Source organism: Palaemon carinicauda, unplaced genomic scaffold (assembly GCF_036898095.1).
Source record: "Palaemon carinicauda isolate YSFRI2023 unplaced genomic scaffold, ASM3689809v2 scaffold93, whole genome shotgun sequence".
In the NCBI taxonomy this organism is placed as follows: Eukaryota; Metazoa; Arthropoda; class Malacostraca; order Decapoda; family Palaemonidae; genus Palaemon; species Palaemon carinicauda.
Genome location: NW_027172237.1, coordinates 280,001 through 295,000, shown reverse-complemented (window position 1 = coordinate 295,000; position 15,000 = coordinate 280,001). Strand labels below are relative to the sequence as shown.

Below are 15,000 nucleotides of genomic sequence, written 5' to 3'. Positions count from 1 at the left end.
TTGTTTTCAAGGAAAAAAATGGATAATATTAATGAAATAAGAAATATTTTTATATTGATACAATGGTAATAAATTCCAATATTGAAATATATCTATATTCCAAATATTAAATATATTGGAAATCAACGAAACAAAAATAAAATGATAGAGGCTTTTCATGTGACGTCATCAGACGCCTAATAACAGCAGAACTGATTCTGTTGAGTTGATATATATATATATATATATATATATAATATATATATATATATATATATATATATATATATATATATATATATATATATATATATATATATATATATAAGGTGATATAACTGTATAAACCCAATGGGTTTATTCAAGATACAACATATATCATTCAATGGCAAACCTATTGTAGTCAGGACTCGCGAATGTTGGAGATGCGTTGAATTTGAACGTCTGCTTAAACTAAGCGTTCAATTTGAACGTCTGCTTAAACTAAGCGTTTACTTCCTTTCTTTTGCAATGGATAAATCTTTCGAAATCGCTTTGGTGTTTCTTATGTTTAAGATAAGACATCCGTAGTTTAAATGATTTAATCCATTGGCTACAAATCGGGAGATTTAAAATATTTGCTTAAAATTCCTGTAGGGAAGATTCGAGAAAATACGATTATTTGCATTGTTGAAATTGATTGCTTTTGAAATTGAAGTTTCATTTGATGGAAATATGTTTGAACGAAATAATTTGTTGATAAATAAATTTATAAGTAAATACTGTTTCTAAACTACTTTTGATAACAAACCTAAATATTTTTTTTTTCAAACAAAAGACAAGATCTTTACGAAAGAAAGAAGCAAAAAAAATGCTAGAATAGAATTATTTCTCGAAAAGTAAATTTCTAATTAAATATATATTTTTTTTTATTATTTTTGATAACGAATGAAAAGGACAACAGACCTAAATATCACATCTAGATCTGTTTTTTACGAAAAACAGAAGCAACAAAGCTTTTTTCTTTTTTATTTTCTAACTAAAAGAATTTACAAAAGACCTAAATTTTCTATTTTCTAACGAAGGACAGACTGAACAAACTTAACACTTTTTCTTTTCTAATGAAAGACAGGAGAACCAGGCCTTTATGTTTAGTAAATGAATAAACAGTCGTATAGAATTGAATGAATAACATTCCACTGACAAAAATTATAGTGAAGTTTTTGGTTGAAAAATATTCATGAAGAAAATATTCATTTGTTTTATGTATTCATTGAATGAATCTCTCATAGTCTATTAACTATAGAAGTAAGAAAATAGACATTGGGTGAATAACTGCAGCCAGATGTGTAGCCTCAATTCAAAGAGTTTTAATATAAGGAAAGACAAATCAAGGATGAAAAGGACATTTTCTAATCATAGGACCAATTTATGAATCCCTTTCGAGGGGAGTGAGGAGGCTCCTTCCCCAAAGGAAAGGGGAATAAGAGGATGGGGAATATGAGGATTGGGAATAAGAGGGCGAGGAATAGAAGGGTGGGGAATAAAACGATAGGGAATAGGAAGTTTCAGAACATGAGGGTGGGGAATAGAGTTTGAAGAGGTTCAGAATAAGAGGGTGGGGAATAGAAGGGTGGGGAATAAAAGAGTGGGGGATAGGAGTGCAAAGAATAAAAGGGTTGGGGAACTGGGTGGTAGGAAATAAGAGGGTGGGGAATAAGAGGGTTGGGAATAGGATGGTAAGGAATAAGAGAGTGGGGAATAGGATGGTAAGGAATAAGAGAGTGGGGAATAGGATGGTAAGGATTAAGAGAGTGGGGAATTGGATGGTAAGGAGTAAGAGAGTGGGGAATAGGATGGTAAGGAGTAAGAGAGTGGGGAATAGGATGGTAAGGAGTAAGTGAGTGGGGAATAGGATGGTAAGGAGTAAGAGAGTGGGGAATAGGATGGTAAGGAGTAAGAGAGTGGGGAATAGGATGGTAAGGAGTACTGAATAATCTCTATTGATAATGAAGATATTGTCAATCAAGTTATGTGACACTGAAAAGATTTCCCAATGCTTCGAAAGAAGGACTATTTGCCCACATCATCTCCCGGTGATGTCATTATAATCAATTTTCAATGGAAGTTTTTGATAAGTGTGACATTTCCATGTAGCGGTTTAGTCAGAGTGAACGCCTATGCAATTCTATAAGCAATGATTTAACTGTTGATTCAATTTGCTTTGCACATAGTATTAATAACTATTGTTCTCTAGTCTTGAGTAGAGCCATAGCCTCTGTACCGTGGTCTTCCACTGTCTTGGGTTAGAGTTCTTTTGGTTGAGGGTACACTCGGGCCCACTATTCTATCTAATTTCTCTTCCTTTTGTTTTGTTAAAGTTTATATAGTTTATATAGGAGATATTTATTTTAATGTTGTTACTCTTCTTAAAATATTTTATTTTTCCTCGTTTCCTCTCCTCACTGGGCTATTTTCCCTGTTGGCACACCTGGGCTTATAGCATCTTGCTTTTCCAACTAGGGTTGTAGCTTACCAAGTAATAATAATAATAATAATAATAATCCTTTCGTCAGAAAGATTTGAACTAAAAGAGAATGAAATAATGATTTCGTATATATGGAAATCAATGTTCGTATAAACATATAGTATAATATCATGATCATATGTTGCACAAGTTCACATCATCGGAACCTTTAGCTAAGATGTCGGTAGACTACGAATGTAACATGTATAGTTTTCATATTTCGTCACGTGATGTGTCAGTTCCCGAACGTTCCTTTGGAAAACGTCTCCCCCGATCAAACAGACTCATGGCTGGCCGAATTGGCCGGATACGGGACTCCAACTCGAGTGTCCTAAAGTATTTTCCCCGCTGGTGCCCAACCATATATAAGAAGATTCCTCGTTCACTGTGGCACACATTGTGACTTGTGATCAGCCACAGCTCAGAGAGGCTTAAAACTACTTCGAAAATCCAGTGTCATAGGCCTTGAGTCTTTCTGTTCTCAAGTGTTGGAAATATTGTTTCTAGAAATAAACTTAATCTTGGTTGAGTCTCTATTCTCAAGTGTTGGCAATAGTGTGGAAATAAACTTACTCTTGGTAAGAAAAAGTGCAGATCTTGAAAAGAAGGAAACTGAAAACTATATAATCAAGAAATTTTACGAATAAATAAAATATAAAATATTCCAGAAGAAGAAACATAGATTCTAAAATTTGTATTAATCACAACAGAACAACAGAGAAATCACTAGCATACCGCAATACTGAAACTCTCCAACGAACGACATTGGTCATTTAAAAACGTTTCTCTGCCTCTACACAGCCCCACGTTTTCCCATCTCGCCGCCCCAGTTTGCCATTCACTCGCCATGACGTCTCCCCGGAACGAACCTGTGTTCCAGGCAGCGCTTTCCAGACCTGGATCCCTCGCCTGTACTTCCAGGATCGCCCTCCTCATGGCGCTCCTGATTGGGTAAGAGAGAGCACTGATGGTAATCATAACACTTAACAATACAAGTATTTATGTATTTGTATTATAGTATGAAAGGAAAAATAATAAGAATTGATTGGAGTTAGGACTTAGCCTACGTCTATTAGAGACATCAACAGACTTATGACTGTATGTGTATTCTTATTGATGAGTCTCTTGATGTCCCTAATGGATGAAATTACTAACTCCAGTCAAGTCTTTTCATTTCTCCTTTCGTACTATTATATATATATATATATATATATGTATAAAGTATATATATATATATATATACATATATATATATATATATATTGTATATATTGTATACAGTATATATATATATATATATATTGTATAAAGTATATATATATATATATATGTATATATATATTGTATACAGTATATATATATATATATATATAAGGGTTACCATATCAAAAAATTTAGCAAAAAACATAAAAAAGGAATTTCAATCGAGTATGAAGAAAAGCAAATGAAAATAGTGTGGGAAATTATTAATAGATAGATAAGGAATCATTTGGGAAATTAATCATCAATGCAAAACAAAACAGAAATTAAACAAACGATATTTTCATTTGGAGAATGTGAATGGAAATGAAAAGACGAAATTTAAGGTGAACGAATATTGAACTCAAATCTTTGATTGAAGAACTTGCCTATAAAGTTCTCTTAAATGTGCCAAGTGTATTGTTACAGAAATTCTACAGAAACTGCATCCAACTGGCAAAAAAATATGACAACTAAGAACCATTATAAGGTGGTATATATATATATATATATATAAGTGGGAAAAGATGCAGACAAAGAAGATATATATATATATATATATATAAGTGGGAAAAGATGCAGACAAAGAAGATATATATATATATATATATATGTGTGTGTGTGTGTGTGTATATATATATATATATATATAATTAAATGTGAAAAGATACAGACAAAGAAGATATATATATATATATATATATGTGTGTGTGTGTGTGTGTGTGTATGCGTGCGTGCTTGTGTGTATGTGTGTGCATGTGTGTGTTTGTTTGTTTCCCATTATGAATTAAAAGGCTAAGAATCAATCACAATTATATATGCTAAAATGAGAACGTGAATAAAAGTCGAAAGGATTTTAATTGCAACATAAACAATGTTATTTTTATTTCCAAAACCAAAAGATTGAATAAAAATTCGTCAAAATGTTTCATCTTTTTCAATCCATTGCAGAATCTTGGCCCCAACTGGAGGAAGTCCTATCGATGTTCAAATGTTAAATGTAAGTATCATTATTTCCAGCACTTCTTTGTAATGGCTCTCTTTTTCTATACTCATGATTATCTTTCTGAAACTATATTATTGTGGAATAAATTGCTCTAAACATATATGAAAATATCACTTAAATAAAATACTGTGATGGAATTATGTAATGCTTATGAAACCTTAATTTTAATGAAGATTATCTTAATTATCGATCTTTCAGATTCAGCCTAACGAAGGCGTCACTCCCACGACCCTTCCACTGAGCCACAGCAGGAACAGACGTAAGTAGAAAACAAACGAATTTGACTTCATCCGTTTTCTTCTCTTGTCACTAATTTGATATTTTAATAAAGAATTAGAATTCAAAGTCTCTAATTATAGGCTATATTATTATTATCATTGAGTGGGTCATTCTGTAATTCAAACAAGCTAAACCAAGACTTCTATTCCTGTGGAATTTCAGGGTCAACAGCTGAAGGCAGTTCCTCCTCCTCTTTAAGGAGCCGATATGTATCCACGCATGGTTTTGAACTCCGGCTGAGCAGTGGTTTGAACTACTTCGTACGTATAGAAAACGGATCCATAGTCATTGGGTTAGCCCGGCTCGGAAATAACGATCGTGAGTATATATTTGGCACATTGCAAATATCACTCCTTTACGTCAATATATCCGTTTTTTAAAACGGTAAATTTTAACAGTACAATAAAGCAAAGATTTCTATAGTGATAGAAACAGTGTTATTAATAGCTTTGTTTTATTTCGACCTTTTCTTCCCGAACAGGGTGTATGAAAAATCACATATTCCAAGTGGCTTCTCTGGCCAGTGGAGACTTCGTCGTGATCGAGTCGAACCAAGGGGGCCACTTTCTGAGTGTGCAGGCCAACGGCACAGTTGCAATCCAGGTAAACAACCTCTTTCTCCATTTAAACACCTTTAGGAGAAATTAACTATTAAAACTAACCACAAAACCAAGTCTTGATTGTGTGCTTGACTTTACTTAATCAGGTCCCATTTAATGAAGAACTTCACTGAACACAAAATGTATAACAACTTCCCCTCACTGAGAGTCTTACAGGAAACCGCCAGTGATCATTTCTGTGAAAAGCTAAACTCCACCGTTTATCTCTTTTCCTGACAGACTGACGAGACCAGTGATGTGACGTCAGCCTCGACGACAGACAACAGGTTTTTCAGGATTTTTAAACAGAATGAAGGAGACAGATATTACGTCATGCAGAACGTGCGCTCAGGTAAGGACAATTCAGTAACACATACATACATACATACATATATATATATATATATATATATATATACATATATCTGTGTGTGTATGTGTGTTAGTGTGTGCGTATGGGAGTGACATATGAATAAATCTACCTTTTTTCACATATGTAAAATGTATAGACTAGTTTAGTTAAATGCAGGCGTACAATGACCACAACATTATTTTCCAATTACAGGACGTTACCTGTATGTGAACAATGGCAGTTTGTCTACAGTCAGCGAGGAGGAGATGAACGAACAAAGTTCGGCTGTGCAGTTTGAAATCTTTGACTGTGACGTCACTTCCGGTTGATGATGTTGATGTAGCCACTGGAATTGTCTTTCAAGTTAGAATGAGAGAGAGAGAGAGAGAGAGAGAGAGAGAGAGGAGAGAGAGAGAGAGAAATAAAGGCCAGAGATGTTTGACACTCATAGTGCAGATTGTGTGTGTGTGTGTGTGTGCGTGCGTGTGTGTGTGTGTGCGTGCGTGTGTAGAATCTCTCTCTCAGTTTTGGGAAGAGCTGGTGTATATAACACTTGATATATGTGATTTCCGTGTTAATTTATTGACTTATTTATTTAACTAATTTATTTTATTTATTCAATGATTATTCCATAAGGTCGTCACTTGGTGTCCTGGAATTCCAGATGACGAAGGATTTTGTGCAATTGATTGTTTCCTAAATGAAAATATCTGTGATAAAGCTTTAGTTTATCTTAACTGATAATAAAAGAACATTTTATTATGGGTGTTTTATCTACTCCTATATGGTGGCAATAAGCTCTCTCTCTCTCTCTCTCTCCTCTCTCTCTCTCTCTCTCTCTCTCTTTCTCTCTCTCTCTCTCTCTCTCTCTAAGCTACAACTAATGAACAGTTAGAATAAAATATTTCAAAAATAGATATAATATTACAATAGATCTTTCATATGTCATCACCATCATCTCCTCCTAGGCCTATTGACGCAAAGGGCCTCGGTTAGATTTCGCCAGTCTTTTCTATCTTGAGTTTTTAATTCAATAACTCTCCATTCATCATCTACATCATGCTTTATAGTCCTCAGCCATGTAGGCCTGGGGCTTCCAAATCTTCTAGTGCCATGTGGAGCACAGTTGAAAGTTTGATGAACTAATCTCTCATGGGGAGTGTGAAGAGCATGCCTAAACCATCTCCATGTACCCCTCCCCATGATCTCATCCACTTATGGCGCTTGAGTAATCTCTCTTATAGTTTCATTTCTAATCCTACTCTGCCATTTAATTCATTATAATCTTCTGAAGGTGTTATTATGAAAGCTACAAAATCTGTTGGATATTTATTTCATTGTCATACCACGACTCATGTCCACACAGTAACACCGATCTCACTAAACTTTTATTTAGCCTGATTTTTAAATGTTTTTTTCAGGCGATTTTATTTCAACATTTTAATTAATCTAGCCATTGTCTGGTTTGCTTTTTTCAATCTTTCATTAAACTCAAATTCTAAATATCTTGTATTAGAGATCATAGTTCCTAAATATTTAAATGATTCCACCTCATTAATCCTTTCTTCTTCCAATGATATTTCATCTTCCATTGCATGTTCCGTTCTCAAGATTTTTCTTATATAAACTATAAAAACTTCGAAAAGACAAAAGGAAGCGAATAAGATAGAGCATTGTGCCCGAGTGTACCCTCAAACAAGAGAACTCTAGCCCAAGACAGGGGAAGACCCTGGTATAGAGGCTATGGCACTGCCCAAGACTAGAGAACAATTACTTGATTTTGGAATGTCCTTCTCCTAGAAGAGCTGCTTACCATAGCTCAAAGATTCTCTTCCACCCTTACCACGAGGAAAGTGGCCACTGAACAATTGCATTGCAGTAAACCGCTGGAGAGAAAAAAGAATGTTTAGGTAATCTCAGTGTAGACAGGTGTATGAGGACAGAGGAGAATGTGGAAAGAATAGACCAGACTATTCGTATATGTGTAGACAAAGAAAGAATGAGCCGTAACCAGAGAGGCATCCAATATAGACAGGCCAGTCAAAGGACCCAATAATTCTCTAGCGGTAGTATTTCAACGGCTGTTTGAGATTTGGCTTTATTTCAGGTTGACTTGACTTGTTCTTTTTTCTTGTAGTTCCCCCTGAAAGTCATATCGTTTTCTATAAAGGAAAACGGGACAATGATCGTAACAAACTATATCTATTATACTTTGTTTGAAAACGTTGAATAAAACATGTAAATGATGATATTAGTAATTATAAAGTAATTTGATTAATACTTAGGAGAGGTAGCTATTTAATCACAATAAAATACAGGAGATAAAATGTATCTTTCAAAGCTTTGCATTTCTTCCAAAACTGTAAAATCATTAGAATTATTATTGATATAAAATCAAACCATTGTTCTCTAGTCTTGGGTAGTGTCATAGCTTCTGTACCATGGTCTTCCACTGTCTTGGGTTAGAGTTCCCTTGCTTGAGGGTACACTTGGGCACACTATTCTATTTAATTTTTCTTCCTCTTGTTTTGTTGAAATTTATATAGTTTATATAAGCGATATTTATTTTGATGTTACTCTTAATAGAATATTTTATATTTCCTTTTTTCCTTTCCTCACTGGGCTATTTTCCTTGTTGGAACTCCTGGGATTATAGCATCCTGCTTTTCCAACTAGGGTTGTAGCTTAGCGAGTAATAATAATAATAATAATAATAATAATAATAATAATAATAATAATAATAATAATAATAATAATAATAATAAGAGCCAACCAAACACGAACCTAGGCCTAGCAAAGGCCTAATAATAATAATAATAATAATAATAATAATAATAATAATAATAATAATAATAATAATAATAATAATAATAATAATAATAATAACAGAATTGGAACTTTTGTTAAATTAATTTCAACAGTAATTGAACTTGAGAAAATAACTAAAAACTTAGCAAACTTAACCGACTACTTGAAAAATCTGCAAGATAAAAATAAACAAAACAGTGATTGAAGTCTTGAAACGGTTAGAATAAGAGAGAGAGAGAGAGAGAGAGAGAGAGAGAGAGAGAGAGAGAGAGAGAGAGAGAGAGATATTAGAAGGTGAAAGTAGATATGATTTTTAGAAATATCATCCAGTAGAGAAACAGAATTTCATATACGTAGGAACTACTTTACTTCATTATTTCGTTCTCTCTCTCTCTCTCTCTCTCTCTCTCTCTCTCTCTCTCTCTCTCTCTCTCTCGGTACATTTTTCTGTGTTTAATGGTTTCCCAGAATAATTTAGTATGCTGTCCTTCTAGAAATGAACTCGCACAGTGAATGTAAACTCTTAGAAAATAATCGTAATTTTAATCGGAAATTCTCCGTAAAAATATACTGTTCGCCACCGTATTTCAGTAAAATACAGGCGACCGTAATTTTACCTTACTGTGCTATTATCTTTTACGGGTTGGTGACCGTAATATCACTCTTATACGTCAATATATCCGTTTTTAAAACGGTAAAAATCCTGGAATAAAGGTTGCCAGAAATTTACCGTTTTTTTAAATGCAAATTTTTAACAGTGTAGAGAAATGGATAAGGAATGAATAATTAGGAAAGGTAAAACATCCCTCTCTCTCTCTCTCTCTCTCTCTCTCTCTCTCTCTCTCTCTCTCTCATTCCTTCGGTTGGAAATTACAGTCCATTTCTTTTAGCGAGTCATATTTGCACTGACTCGCAGGAAACTTTTCCGAGCTAAAAGGGCACCGCTGCGAGTCGGTGTAAATGCGCCCCATTAAAAAAAATTGAGTATAGTCTCTAGAAGTAGCTGTTAATGAAAGCGATGATCTTAACAGATCACTAGACCTATGACTTTTGGATCTAACGAGTAGGCCTAGGCTTACACAGCCATCAGGTAATGCTTCGGCATCAGGAAAATGAGAGTAGGCCTACTTGGACCAATTCCTAAGGAGGAATTCAAAGAGTATTTGGAATAGCCTACCAAGTCATGAAGGTGAAAATAGGCCTAGGTGTGAAAAAGATGAAGGAAATTACATATATATTGAATTTGCATTTGAAGGCAATGAGATGCCATAGATAAAATATTAAAATTGGAATCAAGGTATCGGAAGGATATAAAACGGATTTTGAGCGAAGCGAAAAATCTATTTTTGGGTGAAAGAGCCATGTCGTCCTGATGGAAGTTCCATCATTAGTAGCTTCCTAAGTTATATGTGACTACAGTGATATATCCCAGAGAATTTATCGAAGGTACCCAGGAGCGAGTATCCCTTAAATTTCTCCAAGGGATATTGCGTAAGGACGTATCTTGACACATCTCATAGCTATTTACACCCCGAATAGCCTTTCACTTCGAGAGGGAAAGTGGCAAGAAAAATAAGAGAGTCGTTAAAGAGGTAAAACAAGTCGACTCTCCTAACGTACTGTAAATAGTTCGGCCAATCGCCACCGTACGGCGCCACCAAACCAATTTACACCCCGAATAGCCTTTCACTTCGAGAGGGAAAGTGACAAGAAAAATAAGAGAGTCGTTAAAGAGGTAAAACAAGTCGACTCTCCTAACGTACTGTAAATAGTTCGGCCAATCGCCACCGTACGGCGCCACCAAACCATTCTTTCGTTTGTAGCTTTGCTGACCAGTATTTTCCCTGTGTTATCTCACTATTTTCGAAGCTTTTCTTCATTATTATGGATTCCCCTTCAAGTGTCAGATATTTGTACACCTTAAAGGCAAATGCAATCTCTAGTTGACGAATGATAAAAGGCAGAAGAGAGAATAATTATGTCAGGGGGAGTGCAATGAGGAATGAAGAAATGGAGAAGGGTAAAATGAAGGAAGAGGCAAGTAGGAAAAGCAAAATAATACCACTTTTAAAAACATTTATCATGAAGTGAATTAAAAGAAAAATCTCAGTAGTGAAAGAGAGAAAATCTAAGGGTTAAAAAACCCTTGACTCGCAGAAGCAGGGAGCCAAAGACATGAGTGAAACCAAGATATAGACGGTTGGATGCCATCAATCACAAAAAGTCAGGTCATTTTCCAAAACCACGATGGATTCCCTGCTAGGCTGATAGAGTTCTCTTGTTTGAGGGTACACTCGGGCACACTAGTATATCTTATTGCTCTTCCTCTTGTTTTGTTAAAGTATTTATAGTTTATATAGGAAATATTTATTTCAATGTTGTTACTCTTCTTCAAATGTTTTATCTTTCCTTCTTTCCTTTCCTCACTGGGCTATTTTCCCCGTTGGGGGCCCCTGGGCTTATAGCATTCGGCTTTTCCAACTAGGGTTGTAGCTTAGCAAGTAATAATAATAATAATAACAAACCGACTTCGGAATCTACCGGGAAAACATGAAGGCGAGGAGATACAGGATCGTGTTTCAAGCATTTCATAACTTTATCTTTAGCTAACATTCATTTAATAAACACATTATAATCCTGGGTAAATTTGAAGACTAGGGTGGCTCTAAACCTACTTAAATGTTCCCTATATTCAGAATTATGGTTTTAAATGTTAATAAAGTAACCATAGGATGCTACTTTTTTAAATGACTGAAGGACAAGGGTTAATTTTACCTTATTGTCGACGCGAATAACACATATTTCCATTTATCTTTCAATTTATCTTTCATGGCCCAGGTTTATATATCTTTGGTAAATAGCTACCTCTCCTAAGTATTAATCAAATCACTTTATAATTACTAATATTATTATTTATATGTTTTATTCAACGTTTTCAAACAATGGAGTATAATAGATATAGTTTGTTACGAGCATTGTCCAGTTTTCCTTTATAGAAAACGAGATGACATTCAGGGGGAACTACAAAAAAGAACAAATCAAGTCAACCTAAAATAAAGCCAAATCTCAAACAGCCGTTGAAATACTACCGCTAGAGAATTATTGGGTCCTTTGACTGGCCTGTCTACATTGGATCCCTCTCTCTGGTTACGGCTCATTTTCCCTTTGCCTACACATATACCGAATAGTCTGGTCTATTCTTTCCACATTCTCCTCTGTCCTCATACACCTGGCTACACTGAGATTACCTAAACATTCTTTTTTCTCTCCAGCGGTTTACTGCAATGCAATTGTTCAGTGGCCACTTTCCTCGTTGTAAGGTTGGAAGAGACTCTTTTAGCTATGGTAAGCAGCTCTTCTAGGAGAAGGACATTCCAAAATCAAGTAATTGTTCTCTAGTCTTGGGCAGTGCCATAGCCTTTATACTATGGTCTTCCCCTGTCTTGGGCTAGAGTTCTCTTGTTTGAGGGTACACTCGGGCACATTACTCTATCTTATTCGCTTCCTTTTTTCTTTTTGAAGTTTTTATAGTTTATATAAGAAAGATATTGAGAACGGAACATGCAATGGAAGATGAAATATCATTGGAAGGAGAAAGGATTAATGAGGTGGAATCATTGAAATATTTAGGAACAATGATCTCTAATACAAGATCTTTAGAATTTGAGTTTAATGAAAGATTGAAAAAAGCAAACCAGACAATGGCTAGATTCATTAAAATGTTGAAATCAAATCGCCTGAAACTACATTTAAAAATCAGGCTAAATAAAAGTTTAGTGAGATCGGTGTTACTGTGTGGACATGAGTCGTGGTATGACAATGAAATAAATATCCAACAGATTTTGTAGCTTTCATAATAACACCTTCAGAAGATTATTAGGAATTAAATGGCAGGACAGGATTAGAAATGAAACTATAAGAGAGATTACTCAAGCGCCATAAGTGGATGAGATCATGGGGAGGGGTAGATGGAGATGGTTTAGGCATGCTCTTCACACTCCCCATGAGAGATTAGTTCACTAAATTTTCAACTGTGCTCCACATGGCACTAGAAGATTTGGAAGTCCCAGGCCTACATGGCTGAGGACTATAAAGCATGATGTACATGATGAATGGAGAGTTATTGAATTAAAAACTCAAGATAGAAAAAACTGGCGAAATCTAACCGAGGCCCTTTGCGTCAATAGGCCTAGGAGGAGATGATGGTGATGACATATGAAAGATCTATTGTAATATTACATCTATTTTTGAAATATTTTATTCTAACTGTTCATTAGTTGTAGCTTAGAGAGAGAGAGAGAGAGAGAGAGAGAGAGAGAGAGAGAGAGAGAGAGAGAGAGAGAGAGAGAGAGAGAGAGAGACTAGAACTTATTGCCACCACATAGGAGTAGATAAAACACCCATAATAAAATGTTCTTTTATTATCAGTTAAGATAAACTAAAGCTTTATCACAGATATTTTCACTTAGGAAACAATCAATTGCACAAAATCCTTCGTCATCTGGAATTCCAGGACACCAAGTGACGACCTTATGGAATAATCATTGAATAAATAAAATAAATTAGTTAAATAAATAAGTCAATAAATTAACACGGAAATCACATATATCAAGTGTTATATACACCAGCTCTTCCCAAAACTGAGAGAGAGATTCTACACACACACACACACACACACACACACACACACACACACACACACACACACACTGCACTACGAGTGTTAAACATCTCTGGCATTTATTTTCTCATTCCAAATATAATCCTTTGCCTCTCTCTCTCTCTCTCCTCTCTCTCTCTCTCTCTCTCTCTCTCTCTCTCTCTCTCTCTCTCTCTCTCTCTCTCTCTCTCTCTCATTCTAACTTGAAAGACAATTCCAGCGGCTACATCAACGTCATCAACCGGAAGTGACGTCACAGTCACTTATTTCAAACTGCACAGCCGAACTTTGTTCGTTCATCTCCTCCTCGCTGACTGTAGACAAACTGTCATTGTTCACGTACAGGTAACGTCCTGTAATTGGAAAATAATGTTGTGGTCATTGTACGCCTGCATTTAACTAAACTAGTCTATACATTTTACATATGTGAAAAAAGGTAGATTTATTCATATGTCACTCCCATACGCACACACTCACACACACAGATATATATATATATATATATATATATATATATATATATATATATATATATATATATATATATATATATATATATATATATATATATATATATATATATATATATATGTATATATACCTGTATGTATGTGTCTATATGTATGTGTCTATATGTATGTTACTAAATTGTCCTTACCTGAGCGCACGTTCTGCATGACGTTGTATCTGTCTCCCTCCTTCTGTTTAAAAATCCTGAAAAACCTGTTGTCTGTCGTCGAGGCTGACGTCACATCACTGGTCTCGTCAGTCTGTCAGGAAAAGAGATAAACGGTGGAGTTTAGCTTTTCACAGAAATGATCACTTCTGGTTTCCTGTAAGACTCTCAGTGAGGGAAAGTTATTATACTTTATTGTGTTCAGTGAAGTTATTCATTAAATGGGACCTGATTAAGTAAAGTCAAGCACACAATCAAGACTTGGTTTTGTGGTTAGTTTTAATAGTTAATTTCCCTAAAGGTGTTTAAATGGAGTAAGAGGTTGTTTACCTGGACTGCAACTGTGCCGTCAGCCTGCACACTCAGAAAGTGGCCCCCTTGGTTCGACTCGATCACGACGAAGTCTCCACTGGCCAGAGAAGCCACTTGGAATACATGCTTTTTCATACACCCTGTTCGGGAAGAAATGGTCGAAATAAAACAAAGCTATTGATAACACTGTTTCTATCACTATAGAATTCTTTCCTATATTGTACTGTTAAAATTTACCGTTTTAAAAACGGATATATTGACGTAAAGGAGTGATATTTGTAATGTGCCAAATATATACTCACGAGCGTTATTTCCGTGCCGGCCTAACCCAATGACTATGGATCCGTTTTCTATACGTACGAAGTAGTTCAAACCACTGCTCAGCCGGAGTTCAAAACCATGCGTGGATACATATCGGCTCCTTAAAGAGGAGGAGGAACTGCCTTCAGCTGTTGACCCTGAAATTCCAGAGAAATGGAAGTCTTAGTTTAGCTTGCTTAAATTACAGAATGACCCACTAAATAATAATAATAATAATATAGCCTATAATTAGAGACTTTGAATTCTAATTCTTTATTAAAATA

General features: G+C 35.0%; 3 protein-coding genes across 3 annotated transcripts in view; 1 reads left to right on the top strand and 2 right to left on the bottom strand.

Annotated features, from left to right (window-relative positions):
- Positions 1-1,526: 1,526 nt before the first annotated feature.
- LOC137637697 (uncharacterized) lies at positions 1,527-3,334 on the bottom strand. The gene is made up of 2 exons (XM_068369846.1): positions 3,221-3,334; positions 1,527-1,958 (listed from the first exon to the last, which is right to left on the bottom strand). Exons 1-2 carry the CDS (start codon positions 3,332-3,334, stop codon positions 1,527-1,529), a joined length of 546 nt encoding a protein of 181 aa, XP_068225947.1.
- On the top strand, positions 3,333-6,289 carry LOC137637695 (uncharacterized). Its single transcript, XM_068369845.1, has 7 exons — positions 3,333-3,436; positions 4,676-4,724; positions 4,929-4,989; positions 5,172-5,327; positions 5,491-5,612; positions 5,849-5,960; positions 6,174-6,289. Exons 1-7 carry the CDS (start codon positions 3,333-3,335, stop codon positions 6,287-6,289), a joined length of 720 nt encoding a protein of 239 aa, XP_068225946.1.
- A 7,376-nt stretch (positions 6,290-13,665) lies between these two features.
- Positions 13,666-15,000, bottom strand: part of LOC137637694 (uncharacterized) — a 3,463-nt gene continuing 2,128 nt past the window's right edge. Inside the window, exons 4-7 of the mRNA XM_068369844.1 lie at positions 14,719-14,874; positions 14,435-14,556; positions 14,087-14,198; positions 13,666-13,781 (exon numbers count right to left, since the gene is read on the bottom strand). Coding sequence (XP_068225945.1) covers positions 13,666-13,781; positions 14,087-14,198; positions 14,435-14,556; positions 14,719-14,874 — 506 coding nt within the window. The remainder of the gene's footprint in view (positions 13,782-14,086; positions 14,199-14,434; positions 14,557-14,718; positions 14,875-15,000) is intronic.